This window comes from Monodelphis domestica, chromosome 1, assembly GCF_027887165.1.
Source record: "Monodelphis domestica isolate mMonDom1 chromosome 1, mMonDom1.pri, whole genome shotgun sequence".
Lineage (NCBI taxonomy): Eukaryota > Metazoa > Chordata > Mammalia > Didelphimorphia > Didelphidae > Monodelphis > Monodelphis domestica.
This window is the reverse complement of record NC_077227.1, coordinates 531,119,697-531,137,182: the sequence shown is the minus strand read 5'-3', so window position 1 is coordinate 531,137,182 and position 17,486 is coordinate 531,119,697. Positions and strand designations below refer to the sequence as shown.

At 34.9% G+C, this 17,486-nt stretch overlaps 1 protein-coding gene across 7 annotated transcripts in view; it reads right to left on the bottom strand.

Annotated features, from left to right (window-relative positions):
* Positions 1-371: 371 nt before the first annotated feature.
* Positions 372-17,486, bottom strand: part of CENPN (centromere protein N) — a 48,350-nt gene continuing 31,235 nt past the window's right edge. For 3 of the 7 annotated variants that reach the window (XM_056813286.1, XM_056813288.1, XM_056813287.1), the window contains exons 9-11: positions 13,978-14,090; positions 1,521-1,647; positions 372-1,249 (exon numbers count right to left, since the gene is read on the bottom strand). In XM_056813286.1, the coding sequence (XP_056669264.1) occupies positions 1,167-1,249; positions 1,521-1,647; positions 13,978-14,090 (323 nt within the window). In that variant the 3' untranslated portion in view covers positions 372-1,166. Of the gene's footprint in view, positions 1,250-1,517; positions 1,648-2,361; positions 2,740-13,977; positions 14,091-17,486 lie in introns of those variants that run through there. The other 4 variants (XM_056813290.1, XM_056813292.1, XR_008915492.1 and 1 more) reach the window with 4 other exon arrangements.

Sequence of the window (17,486 nt, the reverse complement as noted above, 5' to 3'; positions counted from 1 at the left end):
CAGATTAGGGAGGTGACTGGAAACAGTGGAACTGATGAGAAGACAGTCATAATAGAGCAAGAAAAAAATGATGAAGGACTAAATATGATGGAACTCATGCTACCAGGGAGAAGGGAAGAGATACAAAAGATGCTATGAACTTAGAATTGACAAGATTTGGCAGCTGAGTGGATAGAGATGGGAGGGGAAAGGAAGAGAAGGGAATAGGCATTTTTTATAGTACCTACTCTTTGATGGGCAGTGTGCTAAAAGCTTTGAAAAAAATATTATTTTTGATTGTGGATGATGACCTAATCAAGGGAGGTTAGAAGGAGCAGTTTCAAATTCTATGGAGATCAAAGATTAAGGTTCAACAATTAAGACATCACTCGTAACCATGAAAAAATGTATTATACAAATTATAATTTATCCAAGACAAAATATTGCCATCTGTTTTCCTGACAGTACCTTCTTTAATAATTCATTCAGCAAACATTTATTACTTGCTTTGTCAACACAAATGTGTGTTGACTTATGGAATAAAATGATCTTTTCCACAAAATTCTGTTTTTCAGTCATGTGAACCAGAGAATTTTAATTAAGATCATTGATTTATTTAGTTTTTCACATCTTTATTTATAAATTCTGGTTTGGCATACAGTGATTTGAATGAATTGCAAATGTGATAAAATATAAAATGAAGAGATGTTCCAATTAAACCATTCATAGTTCATGCATGTTTCTGTAAATATCTAAATCTATGTCACATGAAAAGGGATCTGATATGAGCTTGAAATTGGCCTGATTTGTAAAACAATTTCATGTTCTCCCTATAAACTTTATAAAGTACTTGGTATTTTGGTGATTCCCTCTTTGAGCTAAGATTAAAGAAGTTACAAGTTAAGTTACAAAATCAAGGGTTGGACAGGTGGGAAAACTATGGCTGCCGCTACTTGGGAGAATACATACCAGAAGTGGTTATTGCACAACCCTCTCCAGTTTAGACCATTTAGGGAACTGGCTGGAGCCAAAACAACCTGCATATGCTCTTATATGGGGAGAAAAATATGTTTGATTTTCTGAGAGAAGAATCAAGTTCATCAAGAAGGCAAGTGCTGCTTTCTCAGTGGATTCTTATTGAAATGTGGAACATAAGACAAAGAACTTATATTTGCTCCAAATAAAAATTATTTCTCTCTAATTGTAAAATAATTCTTTGCTTTATGGGGTATACAAGTAAGCAATGATGAAAGTGGTGCATCTGCAATACCTGAAATAAAAAAGAAGAAAGTTAAAGTGATTTTGAGCCAAAGTTTTCACTCAGCCTTAAAAAGACAAAAATCTTTTGGTAGATTAAAGAATTCCTCATTTACATTAAATTCATATTATTAAGAATTTCAAGAATATTTTAAAAATAGTATAACTGCAGGGTATCAGATAGGAGCAATGAGAAAGCCTATAGAAATTACTCATCTGAAAAATTACCCTGTAATATTAGAATAAAATAAACTTAAATTTTGTTATAGAAGCTAAATACTTACCAGCGGGTGCTAGAGATTTCAATGCTTCCAAAAGATGTGGACTAGAGAATTTAACCAGGCATCTGAAGGGTTCTTCCCTTTCAACCAAGATGCCTTTTTTTGAGTTAGTTTTGAATTTGGTTTCAAGCTGTGAAAAAAGAGGTAAACACATTTTAAAAAGACTATTATAAACAGGTCAAGAGAGGGTTTACAAGAGTTGGCCTTAGACAGAAAAACTTATTAGGTTCAGATCTTGCCTCTGACATGACTTGCCATGTGATCTTAGGAAGATAACTCTGTGTCTCAAGCTCACTATATAGCAGGTGCTAATTTGGAGTGGCAGAGTTTCTTGTACCAGCATAATCATAGATCGAGAACTAAATAATAACTGAACATTTACATCCTCTTCTCATTTTATTTTTTCTCAATTTCATATAATTTTCGTTTAACTTTTAAAATGTTTTCTAAAATTTTGAGTTCCAAATTCTTTTTCCCTGTCCTACTCCTTATCCCTCCTTGAGATGTCAAGTAATTTGATAGGGATTATACATATGAAGTCATGTAAAACATATTTCCTTATTAGCTATGTTGAAAAAGGAAATAGACCAAAACCTTCCTGAGAAAAATAAAGTTTAAAAAAGTATGCTTTGATCTATATTCAGACTCCATCAATTCTTTCTCTGAAGATGGATAACATTTTTCATTTTAAGTCCTTCAGAATTGTCTTTGTGTGAAAATTAAATTTAACTCTCCCCTGATTGTGAAAATGAAATTAAGTAACTTTCCCCTGATTGTAAAAATTAAATTAACTCCACTGCCCATTTTTAGATTTAATCACCAAAAGTGGAAACACCCTACTTACAGTTGAGTGTGGAGTTCTGCCCATTTCACGCTTGAGTGGGGGAGGTCTGTGACCCATGTGTGCAATATTGGGTGATGAATCAGAATCAAATTGACTGCCCCTGGGCAGTCCCCAAAAAATGTTTCAACTGTGATTTGTAGATGTAAATTTAGGGGAAGGCACAGGAAGTGATGCAAAAGGGGAGTTACTACTTCCTGAGTGCAGTTCTACTTGGAGTTGAACTTCCTGTGAGAGGCAGTTCTTCATTCTTTGGAGTTGAGACTGGAGTAGAATCTGCTGACTGGACCTGAGACCCTGTTCCTGGTGAGGCTGTTCTTAAATCTCTTCCTTTGGATTGAGATGTGGTGAGTGAAAAGGCTGACTCCTTTCCTGGATTTTCTGGAAAAAAAAAACAACTAGCCTCAGGAGAGACCTACCTCAGGTCCTCGACTTTGCCAATGCCAGCTAAGGACTAACTCTTCCTGCCTGTGTTGATCCAGGGGCCGGGAGTAAATTACTTAGTGCTTAAGTTAGATATCTTACACTATCCTCTCTCTGATTTTCTTACTTCACTCTATATTTTGTAAATAAATTGTAAATAAATCTCTTTGGAATAAATTTGGTGACCCTATTTTAAATATAATCCAGTTCAACCATTTTATATAATAAATAACTCCTTTTTTCCCCCTTACACTTGGATTGATCAGAATAATTAATTCATAATTGATCATCATACAATATTGCTGTTAGTATAGACAATGTTCTCCTGGTTCTGTTCACTTTACTTAAGATCATTTTATTAAAGTCTTCTTAGGTTTTTCTGAAACCATCCTCCTGGTCATTTGTTATAGAACAATTTTAGAATTTTTACATTCTTGATGAAAAGATGCCATTTTAATGTAAAAAATCCTATGTCCTGCTAATTAACTCATGTTATTCAATAACCATGTACTTGTATATTGTTGTTTTGAACATTAAAAATGTCTAAATGTGAGTCACTTAATAATATTGGAAAAGTTGGAGCTGAGTAGTATATAGGTGTGCCACATTTTATATAAAAGAAGTATTTCAATGCAAAGAGTTCTGTATATGGTTTGTAAAAAGTAAAAAAAAGTGAAATCTTTTAAGCCTCTTAAGGGGAAAAAAAAAACAGTTTAATGAAACTTTAAGTTTAATATGCTATTTAACTATTCTTTTGTAAAGGAAACTTTTAATTCCTTTCTGTCAGTTACTAAACTGGTAGTCTGGAAAATTCCATAGAGATAGTGCACACAGATTTCAGCAAGGAACTTAATATAGTCCCTCAAATTATTCTGGTAGACAAGATGGAGAGATGTGAACAAAATGACAATACAATGAATGAAGTTAGAAAAAGTTGAAAGATCAGACTGAAAGAGTAGTGATTTATGGGGCTAAGTCCACCTGATGATCTCTAGAGGCCTGTCCTTGGTCTAAATCCAAACCTTCCTTGAATTAAAAACAAGGCCTGAGGCTTATCCATAGAAGGGGAATGCAAACTAATTCTGGGAGGATGCCAGATGCTTGTGTCAACCTGGTGTCCTGGAAGACACTTGCCTCTTGTCCCACATACTCCCTGACTGAGGTCAAGTCTGTCCAATCAGGAAGACCCAAATATCACAGGGGTATAAGTTATGGATTAAGGAAGATCACATGGCTATTCTTACCAAGCAAGGGGAGTGAACAGAGATGCAAGATGACCCCAGATTAGCTAGGAAGGTATGAGATCAGCCATGTGGTTGTGTGCCTTTTCTTTCTTCAACCTACTTTCCATTATTTAATAAATATAAATTAATATACAGTTTCCAGAGAATTTTAATCTTAACAGTCTGGTGACCATAGGAGCAGCGTCTGAATTCCTCCTCTCTTTGCCTTTTTAAATTTTTTTTCTTGTCACATAAAGTGACAAAGTCATATACAGTGACTTTTCTATAGATAAATTCCAGGATCCTGAGAAGTTGAAATTGTCAAGGAGAAATTTGGGGTAAGATGACTTTTGTGTGTGTGTTTTGATTGGGGAATAAAGCAAAAATACTGAAGTCAGAAAAGTGAAAGGTAAAAAAAAAGTTAGAAAAGTGAAAGTCTGTGTTAAAAAAACACAGGAGTAAGAAAGAAATAGGCCTTCAGTTTTTGCCACCTTTTTTTAATCCTCATTAAAACCCCTCCACAAATTAAGCTATGCTTAGGCAATTGAACAGAACCAAATGGCCTCTAGGGAGAGGTCTAAGGTGGAGACTTAGGCGGTGACCAACAGTGTCCAATTTATTTTTATTTGCTTAACATTTTCTAATTTTTGTGTGTATGTGCATATTTGCTTGTTCTTTTGGATTTGGTATTTTTCTTTTCTTTTCTTTTCTTTTCTTTTTTTTGGGAAATGGAAAATATACACAAAGAACCCTACCCCACGAAGATCTCCTTTACATAAGCTGCTCATCTCATAGGAACAAGGCTAGTACCAAAAGAGCCAGGAATGACCAAAACCCCCCAAGCCATTAGCCTTTATAAAAAATGGTTTAAGACTGGCTACACTGGCCTGGGGACCTCTTTTGATTTTTTTTTTGACTTGAAAGACATTAAAAGGATTAATATTGGCTATAGGAAATAAAAACCCCAAAGAATTGGATCATTGGTACATCTGAGCTAAGGTCCTTGATGAATCTCTAAAGGTTCAACCATGTAGCTAAATTTTTAACCAGTTTTCCATTGCTTTTTCTCCCTACCCACTCTCTGCAACCCATCTCCATCAAGGGAATGTCCTGATCCAGAGCAGCCTGCTAAAAATGAAGGAGATTCACTTCCATCTCATCTTCTCTACTCAGTCTCCACAGATTTTAGATTCAATGGTGGCAAAAAATGGCTCCACTAAAGGCATGTTTCCTCTGAGGGAACTTGCCATATATGACATTAAGAAATTATGTCCCATTTTCTCCCACTGATCTCAGCATGTGGCACCAGAATATACCCATTTTTGACTGTGAGCCAATCATTGTCCTCAGGCAGTTTGACATCATTTTGGGGTTTTTTAATCCAAGCTGGGATGATGTAATGGATCTAATGTATGACTTATTCACTGAGTGAGAAAGACAGGTAATTTCTGAGGCTGCCAATAACTCTCAGAATAAGGATGGGAAGCATTGGCCATTAATAGGCCCACAATAGGACCCCAACAATCTTGAAGACTACAAGAGGTTCCGTGTTGCAGGGAAGCTCTATTAAAAATAATGAGAAATAGCTCTACTCAACTAGAAAACTGGAATAAATTTGAATATGTTACTCAAGTAGAAAATGAGCATCCCAACCAGTTTTGTGATCAAGTATGCATGGTAGATGAAAGATATACAGGTTTTAGATCCCATTAAACACACTGATGCTCACATCATACGGGACCATTTTGTAAACCACTCTTCCCCCAAAATAATAGAATACTTTTACAAGTATTGTCCGGATTGGGCGATTATGAATATGTAACAGTTGAAACAGATAGCTACATATATTTTTGAAGGGTGTGAGAGAGAAGAAAAGGAAAAAGCTGAAAAGGAGAAATTGGAAAATGTTAAACAGGACAGAGAGACATCTATCTTGTGTGAATCTTAAAACTGCTCAGACTGTACTTTAGAAGATTTGGTTAAGCTATTCTCCTCTTGTAACAATGGAGTTACTTGATCAGGAATGTATTGAGAACTTTTAAAATTACTCCACCCTACTCAGACAGTGACTTAGGGGAAGATAAAGTTGCAAACTCCTGATTGAACAATGAAAAGTCCCCTAACTCATACTTATAGTAAAGCTAGAATCTTAAGCTAGGTCTATTTTTAGATCTAATAGAAAAAGGTGCTACATACCTATAAAGGTTAAATTAATCACTGAAAGGTCAAGCAATTTACAAAAGGCAAGCTTAACAAAAGAGGTGTGAAATACTCAGAGGATTTAATTTAACCAGAGAAGGTGAGAACAAAAGAAGATGAGAACTGAGAACCTTAAAAATTCTCAGACTCTACTTTATAAGGTTGGATTGTGAACCTTAAAAATTCCCCATTGGGACTATTCTCCATTTGGGCAGTGAAAGTAACTTAGATCAGGAATGTGAGAACTCTACTTAGATCAGGAATGTGAGAACTCTACTTCACCATACTTAAGCATGCCTTAGGGGAAGATAAAGTTGTAAACTCCTTGCTGAACAATGAAAAGTACTTAAACCCATACTTAAGCCATGCCTATTTTAGGACTAATACAAAAAGGGTGCTAAGTACCTATAAAGGTCAAGCAACTTGTTAATTTACAAGGAACAAAGAGGTGAGAAACTTACTCAGAGCTTTCCTGGTGTGAATTACTCAAAAATTTACAGCTTCTTAGGTTTGAACTAAGAATGATCTGTCCTTTAAAAACGTTTACTGTGATTGGTAGATATGAGGATTTAGGGGAGGTGATATAAAAGAAAATGCCCTTTAAATAGGAGCTCAGAAACATTCTGATACATTCAGATTGAGGATTGAGCTGGTGGAGGCAGCTGAGATGATGCTGGCCTGGTGTCACTATATCCTTGTTGGACAGTCTCTGGCTGGAACTCCCTTTGAGGAGGACTCTGGCTGGAACTCCTTCTAAGGAGACTCTGTCTCTCCCGGGTCTCTCTCGGGACAGTCAGCTGGGAAAGGCTGAATTGAAGGAGGCAACTGGCCAAAGCTGCCTTGAAGGGCTTGATGGCGATCTTGTGGTGAGTGATTAAGGACTGACTGATCTCTCTCTTAAGACTCAGGTCTAGGCCATGTTGGCTTAAGGCCCTTCATACTTATTCCTTTTTACTCTCTCTCTTTCTTTGATTACTCATTGTATTGTTAATTAAAATCTCTATAAAACCCAATTGACTTGGGTATTTTAATAATTGGAAATATTTCCCTGGCGACCACCTTATATATTTGATTTTAAACAAGACACTGTCTTGAAACCATATTTTCTGCAGTCACAATTTACTCATCCACTCTTTTATCTACTACAATTTAAGTCTTCCACTATTTTAATCACTACAGTTTATGACAACCAACTATTTTAACTCTTACAGTTTATGAAGGCCCAACTATTTTAATTATCACAGAACTAAGAATGGGCAGTCCTGGGAAAAAGCATCTACTGTGATTGGTAGACATGAAATTTTAGGGGAGGTGACATAAGAGAAAATTTCTTTAAAAGGAGAAGTCAGTTCAGGTAATTTGGGGGATTGGAAGTCAGTTCGGAAGGTAGTTAGTTGGAGTTCGGAGGAGAGGTTAGTTTTTGAGAAGGGGGAGTTTGAAGTTGGAATTTGGAGTGAAAGAACCCAGCTTGGAGACGATCTTGTGGTGAGTGATAAACACTGGCTCGCTCTCCCTTAGGCTCAGGCCTAGGCCATTTTGGCCTAGGCCCTTTCTACTGCTTGGCTATTCTCTCTCTCTCTCTCTCTCTCCTTCCCTTAATTCCTTCATTTATATTAATTAAAAATCCCATAAATCCTAGATGACTTGGGTATTTTTCATATTTTGGGAATTTCCCATGGCAACCACTTATTTTAGATTTTAAGTCAAAACACTAAAATTTTCTTTACCAGTTTGGCCAAAACCTTTAGTGTTTGGCATTTTACAGTTTTTATCCTTCACACTTGACTCCTATTTAACATCTGCAGTTGAGAAAATAATAGCTCCCCTATAAGAAGTCACTAAGATTCTGACTCCTAGAATCAATACATTATTTTTTCTGTGGTAGGCCAGGTCATATAGCAATACATTTTATAAGGAAAAATCAGGAGTTTAGAAATATAAACTGGAACAATTATAGATTCCAGCAGAACTTGTGCTGCTCCATGATGCCAAACATGGCAACCAGTGATGTGGCTGTGTGCCTTTTCTTTCTCCAACCCACTTCTCACTATTTAATAAATAATTATAAATTAATAAGCAGTATCCAGAGAATTTTGATCTTAACATTAGGGAGTTTTAGTGGATTGCCAACTCAATATGAATCAATACCATGCTTTACATTTCAGTATTTCAAGGATCTATACTTTCTGGAAACAGTTATTCTCTCTCCTGACAAAGATCACAGTAGATGATCTTTCAGAATTGTAGTGGCTAAAAAATTAATCACCTCCATCAATTTGGTGATAAAACTCTCTAAACTTAACTTGGCCAGTCCTTAAATAATATATATTCAGTCCATTAAACCTATTCTGCTTGTCCCAAAGAGGTAGAACTAAGCATTAAGAATATATGTTACAAAAAACCACAGAGCCAGATATATTCACAAGTGAATTCTATCAAATATTTAAAGGGCAATTAATCCCAATATTATAAAACTATTTGGCAAAATAAGCAAAGGAGCCCTATCAAATTCTTTTTATGACACAAATATGGTACTGATACCTAAGCCAGGAAGACCAAAAACAGAGAAAATATTATAGATCAATCTCCTTAATGAACATAGATGCAAAAATCTTAAATAAAATACTAGCAAAGAGACTTCAGCAATATATCACAAGGATTATTCATTATTACCGGGTGGCATTTCTACAGGAATGCAAGGTTGGTTTAATATTAGGAAAATTATCAGTGTAATTGAACATATCAATAATCAAACTAATAGAAATCACATGATTATCTCAATCGATGAAGAAAAAGCCTTTGACAAAATACAATACCCATTCCTACTGAAAACACTAGAAAGCATAGGAATAAAAGGGCCTTTCCTTAAAATAAAAAAGTAGAATTTATTTAAAACCATCAAAAGTATAATCTGCAATGGGGATATTGGAAGCCTTACCAATAAAATCAGGAGTGAAGCAAGGATGCCCATTATCATCATATTATTTAATATTATACTAGAAATGTTAGTTTTAGTAATAAGGGAAGAAAAAAGAAATAGAAGGAATTAAAGTAGACAAAAAGGAAACTAAACTATTATTCTTTGAGGATGATATGATGGTATACTCAGAGAATCCTAGAAAAACAACTAAAAAACTAGTTGAAATAACTTTAGTAAAGTTGTAGTATACAAAATAAACCCACATAAATCATCATAATTTCTATATATTTCCAACAAAACTCAACAGCAAGAGTTAGAAAGAGAAACTCCATTTAGAATGACTCTAGGCAATATAAAGTACTTGGGAATCTATTTGCCAAAACAATTAAATGAATACAATTACAAAACATTTTTAACTCAAATAAAGTTAGCTCTAAACAATTGGAAAAACATTAATTGCTCATGAGTAGGCCGAGCTAATGTAATAAAAATGACAATCCTACCTAAGTTAATTTACTTATTTAGTGCCATACCAATCAAACTAGCAAAAAACTATTTTATAGAACTAGGAAAAAAAAATTCATTTGGAAGAACCAGAGGTCAAGAATATCAATGGAATTAATGGAAAAAAAAGTGAAGGATGGTGGTTTAGATCTTAAACTGTATTATAAAGCAGTAATCATCAAAACAATATGGTACTGGCTAAGAAACAGAAGGGTGAATCATTGGAATAGATAAGAAGTAAATGACCTCAGCAATCTAGTGTTCCATAAATCCAAAGATCCTAGCTTTGGGGATAAGAAGTCACTATTTGACAAAAACTCCCAGGAAGATCAAAAAACGGTATGACAAAAATTAGGTTTAGATCAATATCTCACACTCTATGCCAAGATAAGGTTAAAATGGGTATATGATTTAAATATAAAGAGGGATATTATAAGTAAATTAGGGGAACATAGAATAGTTTACCTGTAAGATCTATGGAGAAGGGAAAAATTTATGGCCAAATAAGAGACAGAGAGTATCACAAACTATAAAATAATTACTTTTAATTATGTTAAATTAAAAAGGTTTTATACAAACAAAACCAATACAACTAAGATTAGGCGGAAAACAAGTTGGGAAAAAATTTTATAACTAATTTCTCCGATAAAGGTCTCATTTCTCAAATATATAAAGAACTAAGTAAAATGTATAAAAATCCAAGTCATTTCTCAATTGATAAATGGTCAAAGGATATAAATAAGCAGTTTTCAGATGAAGAAATCAAAGCTAATAATAATGATATGAAAAAATGTTAAATCCCTCTTGATTAGATTTTAAATAACTCTGAGGTACCACCTCATACCTATCAGATTGGCCAACGTGACAGTAAAGGAAAATGATAAATGTTGGAGGGGATGTGGCAAAATTGGCACACTGCTAGTGGAATTGTGAATTGATCCAATTATTCTGGAGGGCAATTTGAAATTATGCATAAAAGGCTATAAAAGAATGCATACTTTTAGATCCAGCAATACCACTTCTAGGTCTGTATCCCAAAGAGATTTTTTTAAAAAAGGAAAAGGACCTCTTAGTACAAAAATATTTATAGCTGTTCTCTTTGTGGTGGCAAAGAATTGGAAACTAAAGAGATGTCCCTTAATTGGGGATTGGCTGAACAAACTATGGTACATGATGGTGATGGAATACTATTGTGCTATAAAGAATGATGAACAGGATAACTTCAGAAAGAGCTGGAAAGACCTACATGAAGTGATGCTGAATGAAATAAACAGAACCAGGGGAACATTGTACACAGGAACAGCAATACTATGGAATGATCAAATGTGATATTCTTTGCTACTAACAACAGTACAATGATTACAATGATAACTCTAAATACAATGATATAGGATAATCCTGAGGGACTTTGAAAAAGAATACTATTCACCTCTAAAGAACTTTGGAGTAGGAATACAGATGGAAACATAAGATTTGTTTCTTATTTATTTGGATACATTTTTAGAGTTTTGGTTTTATAAGATTATTCACTTACAAAAATGAATAATATGGAAATGTTTGCGAGTTAATACATGTATATAACCCAGACTGAATTTCTTGTCAGCTCCTGGGGGGGGGGGGGGAAGGAAGAAGGGAGGGAGACAATATGGATCATATAACTTCAGAAAACTTATCTGGAAATTTATTATTAAAATAAAAAAAGAAAAAAATAGCTGTGTGTGGCTAAGAGGAAGAAAAAATTTTACTAATAATTAGGAATGTTCAAAAGTGGAATAAACTGTCTCATGAGGTGGTGGGCTCCACATTACTGGAAGCTAGATGATCACTTTTCCAGAAAGGTTACTGTTCAAATGTTCAATGAACTAGATTTCCTCTAATATCCCTTCTAACATGGGAGATACTGAAATACTGGTGACAGCTCAAAGACAATCAACTAATATATATATATATATATATATATATATATATATATATATAATATTATATATATAATATACATTATATGGTGAATATAAAGGCAAGTCAAAAAGGATTAAGTGCTTGGGAATGAGTACTTTGGAATAGAAGAATAACTATGAAAAGAATTTGGACCCAATAAAAGAAAGAAGCAGAAGGTCTATTTTAGGTCTTTCACTGTTACTACATAGTCTTTAAATGCCTTATCTACACACTAAAGGGTTCTAGATTAGATGATCATTAATGTTATAGCCCTAAAATTTTTGATTGTTTGAAATAAAAACTATTATGATACAGATTTCAAGTTGCTATTGCAAAGCTGGTGTCTGGGTTTTAATTTAAAACCAGCTGTTTTACACCATGTTTCTAAAAGCAGACACAGCTCTTTCTTTGTAGAAAACAGTTTCTAAAAAGATCTGAGGGATTTAATGGTAAATGCATGATTAATCAATTAATCAATAACATGATTTGAAAGTCTAGACTACATTAAGGAAGGGATGATGTCTAGAACTATTTTAGTAATAGTCCTGCTAGTGTATGTCCTGGTCTGACAATATCTGTGCTACTATGTTTAATTCTGGGTGCTATATTTTAGAAAAGACATTAATAAGCTTGGGGGGATTCAGAGAAAGATAACCAGGATGGTGAGATAATAACATATGAGGATTAGCTGAAGATACTGAGGAAGTCAAGATAGGAGAAGAAAGGATTTAGGGCCTACATTATAGTTGTATTTAAGTACATAAAGAGCTACAATGGAGAACAGAGATTAGACTTGTTTTTCTTGGCCACAAAATGCACAACTAGGAGTATTCAGTGTAAACTAAAAATGGGGGAAGATAAGTGGCTCAGTGGATTGAGAGCCATGCCTAGAGACAAGGGGTCCTGGGTTCAAATTTGGGATCAAGACACAGCCTAGCTATGTGGCCCTGGGCATACAAGAAAGGAAGGAAAAAGGAAGGAAGGAAGGAAGGAAGGAAGGAAGGAAGGAAGGAAGGAAGGAAGGAAGGAAGGAAGGAAGGAAGGAAGGAAGGAAGGAAGGAAGGAAGGAAGGAAGGAAGGAAGGAAGGAAGGAAGGAAGGAAGGAAGGAAGGAAGGAAGGAAGGAAGGAAGGAAGGAAGGAAGGAAGGAAGGAAGGAAGGAAGGAAGGAAGGAAGGAAGGAAGGAAGGAGGGAAGGAAGGAGGGAAGGAAGGAGGGAAGGAAGGAGGGAAGGAAGGAAGGAGGGAAGGAAGGAAGGAAGGAAGGAAGGAAGGAAGGAAGGAAGGAAGGAAGGAAGGAAGGAAGGAAGGAAGGAAGGAAGGAAGAAAGGAAGGAAGGAAGGAAGGAAGGAAGGAAGGAAGGAAGGAAAGCTAAAAACATGTATGTACAGACCTACTAGGAGAAAGAGTTTCCTAATAATAAGAGCTATTTGAAAACAGAATGGGCTGCCTTGAGAAATAGTGAGCTCCCTTTTGCTTCAGTCATTCAAGCAAAGGCTGGATGGATGACCACTTACTTGCTGAGTATGTTGTATGCCAGATTTTTGTTCATATGGGGGTTGGACCAGATGGCTTCTGAGATTTTTTTCCAACTGCAGTTTTGTGATTAACTAGCTCATGCTTGGACAGAACTTTGATCATACTCTAAGCAATTGAGCCAAATGATTAGGAAGGTATAACTTATGGAATCTTTTCAAATATTATTCTGGAAAAAGTATAGGTCACCACCAGTATTATCTTAGTTTACTTACTATGTTAACATTGGTGAGTAAAGATCAAATACTAAATATATGTATTTTTTAAACCCTTACCTTCAGTCTTAGAGTCAATACTATATATTGGTTCCAAGGCAGAAGAGTGGTAATGGCTAGGCGTGGGGGGTGGGGGAGATTAAAGGACTTAAAGGACTTGCCCAGGGTCACACAGAAAACCCAGGACTGTCTCTAGGTCTGACTCTCAATCCACTGAGCCCCCTAGTTGCCCCCCCAATAGACTTTCTATTTGATAACAACAGAAATGATTCATGAGCACAAAATAAGTTCTCTTATGATTACATGTGTTTTATAAAAATTTTCAGATCAAGTGAGAAAAAGTTATTTAGTTCAGTTATTTAGTCTTATCCAACTCTTCCAGATTCCCTGGACCATAGTTTCCATAGTTTTCTTGACAAGGATACATGGATGGCTTGCCATTTTTTTTTCTAGTGGATTAAGGTAAACAGAGTTAAATGACCTGCCCAGGGTCACACAGCTAGTAAATGTCTGAGGCTAGATTTGAACTTGGTTCCTCCTGACTCGAGGGCCAGTATTCTATCCACTGAACCATCTAGTTGCCCCTATCCATTTATTAGTGTTGTACTAAAATACCCAGGTTTTCCACTTCAGTGTTTAAGTTGATATCATAGGCAATCTCTACCTTATACTGTGCAAATTCTAGTCTTGGTTGAACACAATCCCCAAAAGTTTCCTGAGTCACTCTTTGGATTCTTTCCTTTTCTTTTATATTTTCATGAATGATTCTTGGATCCACTGTGGGTACAGGAGAAAAAAAGAAACTATTTTAAATTTCTGAGTTATCAGAAATACATTTTTTCCTCTAGAATATTTTTTAAAAGATAAAAAAAATTTCAACAGGTTCAAAATGTATTAATTGCCAACTACATACACCACACAATTAGAAAGAAGTTCAAAGAGAGACTGCTGCGGTACAGTAGAAAGATGATGCAATATGGAGTCAAAACATCTGCATTCAAACTTGTCACCAATTTTGTGACTTTGGGCAAATCACATAGCCTTTGTGATTTAGTCTCATCTGCAAAATGAAAATAATTATACTACTTACCAATTTGAAAATGTATAGGAATGGCTTTGTAAACATGAAACACAAATCAAACATCAGCTATTGCATTATATTTGTTTGTTTTTGGCTTAGATCTGTAGTTCATCTATATGTAGAATTGACAGTGAGGAAATTCCTTTCTGCTAATGGAGAAGGCATCTACTCTGTAACTTAGAGTTGCCTGGGGCCAGTTAAGAAGTGACCCAAGGTATTTCTCTGACTTCTTCATCATTCCCTTTGAGCCATAGTCCTTGCTCATTTCCTTTTTACACTTCCTTTTTTGTGTTTCCTTTCCCCATTAGATTGTGCATTCCTTTTGAGTGGGAACTCTCTCTTTGTATTTGTATCCTTTATGCTTAGCAATATGCCTGACCCATCACAGGAACTTAATTAATTTTTATCAATCATTATTTATTTGGAATTAGAGATCTTAGGTTGGTGAAGTAAACTAGTATATAAATAAAAATGCCCTACTTGCAACTGTTTTCTCATCTACAAAATAAAGGATCAGAGTGTAGAATCAAAAAAAAAAAAGGAAGTGACCCAAGGTCACCAGCTAATATATGTCATAAGGAGCCCTTGAACTCAGGTTCTTTATAAATTACCTCGTGATTTAGTAAATTACAAGAAAAATAAGAAATAGTCCTTGCGCTCATGGAGTTCACAATCTAGTAGGAGGAAAGGCACACATTCAAACAAATACAATGTATTTTAACAACATCATCTATCAACATCTAACAACAACTATCATAAATAACTAATAAATTCCCTTAGCTCAGACTCCCTTCTTTACACTCCCAAAACATTCTGAGTCTCTCTTTTGTCACTTTAACTCATTACCTTGTTTCATTTCTTTGTAAAGAGTTCTTTCCTCTACAAAATAAAGAGCCACTAGGGTATGAATCCTGTCTTGTATATTTCTATGTACCATACAGCACCAAGCACAAGGCCCTGGGCTTAGAAGATGCTAAATAAGTATTTGTTGAATATTTGTTGAATGAGTGAATTCAGGGGCTAGAATCCCTGGTTCAGCTGTTCCCATCCACCACTCTGATGATTTTGTTCTTCTCTTTTCATTTCCAGCTCTCATTAGGTACAAAGTGCTTTAATGTACTTTACATGCTAAAACACAGCTGTCAGATTGACATGGACTTCCCTTTAGATAGTCACTTTAAAAAGATGCTAATAAATAGAGAACACATCTTTTCCCCCCTTCTCAAATGCTAGCTTCTTCTCTCAAACTACTTAATGCATAGGGACAGATTAATCAGTATACTCTTAGATGCTCTGCCATCTGATAACTTCTCCTCTTTGGAAATCCATAGCAACATAATTAGTTTTCCTTTCTCTCCAAACCCTTGAACTAAAATGTAACAATAGATCTGAATAGTTTCACTCAAAAGAAGGAACAACTTTCTGGAATCAATGACGGTCCAAAAATGAAAGGGTAATAACCATAAGTAGCATGTTCCTTGTCACACCAAGTGGCAGAATCTATCTACCTACCTACTTACCTACCTACCTACCTTCCTACCTACCTACCTACCTACCATTAGTGATGCTGAGGAGACAATAGAAAGAATTAATTATGACAACTAGAGTTATTTTTTTTTTAAATACAGTGGTGTTCCTTGATAGGGAGTAAGTTTTCTAAGAAAAATCTGAATAAAACAAGACGTTAAGAAAATTCTAATACTTTAAATGAAGAAAAATTATTTATATATGGAATATATATGTGTGTGTGTGTGAAGTTGTACATCTACTCAAATGACAAAGGATAGCATTCCAACTTTCAAATACTAGATTTTTCATATATGAAATACTATGCCGGAAGCACATTTTGATTATTTAGTCTCAAATTAAAATAGAATCTAAGTACTAAGATTTCATAATTTGATGGGTGAGGGAAAATTCAAAATGTCTTTGATTTACACATATTCCATTTTATTCCAGTAAGTTCAAATTCAGCCTCAGACACTCAGTAGGTATGTGACTCTAGACACTTAACTGCTGCCTGTCTCAGTTTCCTCAACTAGAAAATGGAAATAATAGTAGTATTTACCTCCAAGGGTTCTTGGGAGGAAAAAAGTAAGATAATATTTGTAAAGCTCATTGTAAAACTTAAAAGTGCTATAAAAATGCAGGCATTTTGTTGTTGTACAGTTTCAGTTGTATCTGACTTTTTGTGACCCTATTTGAGCTTTTCTTGACAAAGATACTGGAGTGGTTTGTCATTTCCTTATCCAGCTCTATTCAGACATTTGCTAGAGCACTGACAAAAACAGAGAGAGGACAAAAACTCCTTGAATTACTAAAGTCATTATTTTATCTTTCAAAAAGTGGAAGAACCAACAAAGGGAAATTTTATTCTAGATCTAATTTTCACTAACAGGGAAGAACTGATGGTTGAGGTAAGAAAAATGGGTTCATGTGGGGAAATAACCACTTCTTCCATGAATTTACTGAAGAGAAGGGGAAGAAATCTGGACAAAATCTAAGACAAACTCTAGATTTTGGTTAAGTAAATTTCAAAGTTTCTAGAGGAAACACAGCATGGTAGTATGTATTTTTCACAGACCTCCTTTTAGTTCAACTGAAAATATTAAGAAATGAATATTTCTCCAGCCTAAAATATTTTTTTAACTTTAAGATCAAGAGCAAAAGCTAAGATCTAAGAAAATAGATTAAGATTGGTAACTAAATTTAGGGGAAAAAGAAGTACATGTTCTAATTAAGATCCCTGCCTCCCTCACTCTAAGAAGTGATTGGTATTATGATACACCAGTAAGTAGTGCTTTCTTTTCCATTCAGGTACTACTTGTGCCATCAGAATTCCTTTCCATTCAAAATGGATTAAGTTGTTCAGCAATTTCAATCCTTCAGTCATGAAAGGAAGGAGAAGTTTTAGTATTTTAAATGACTACTTTTCTATTAGATAAAAGATTTTACTTTATCCTTTAGTTAAATATTTTAATATATTGTGACTATTTTCTTGTTCAAGATTTCTACTGAATCTTGAATTGCTTCAAATTGCAAGATGATACAGTAGAGTACAGGGCCTAGAGTCAGGAAGACTCATCTTTATG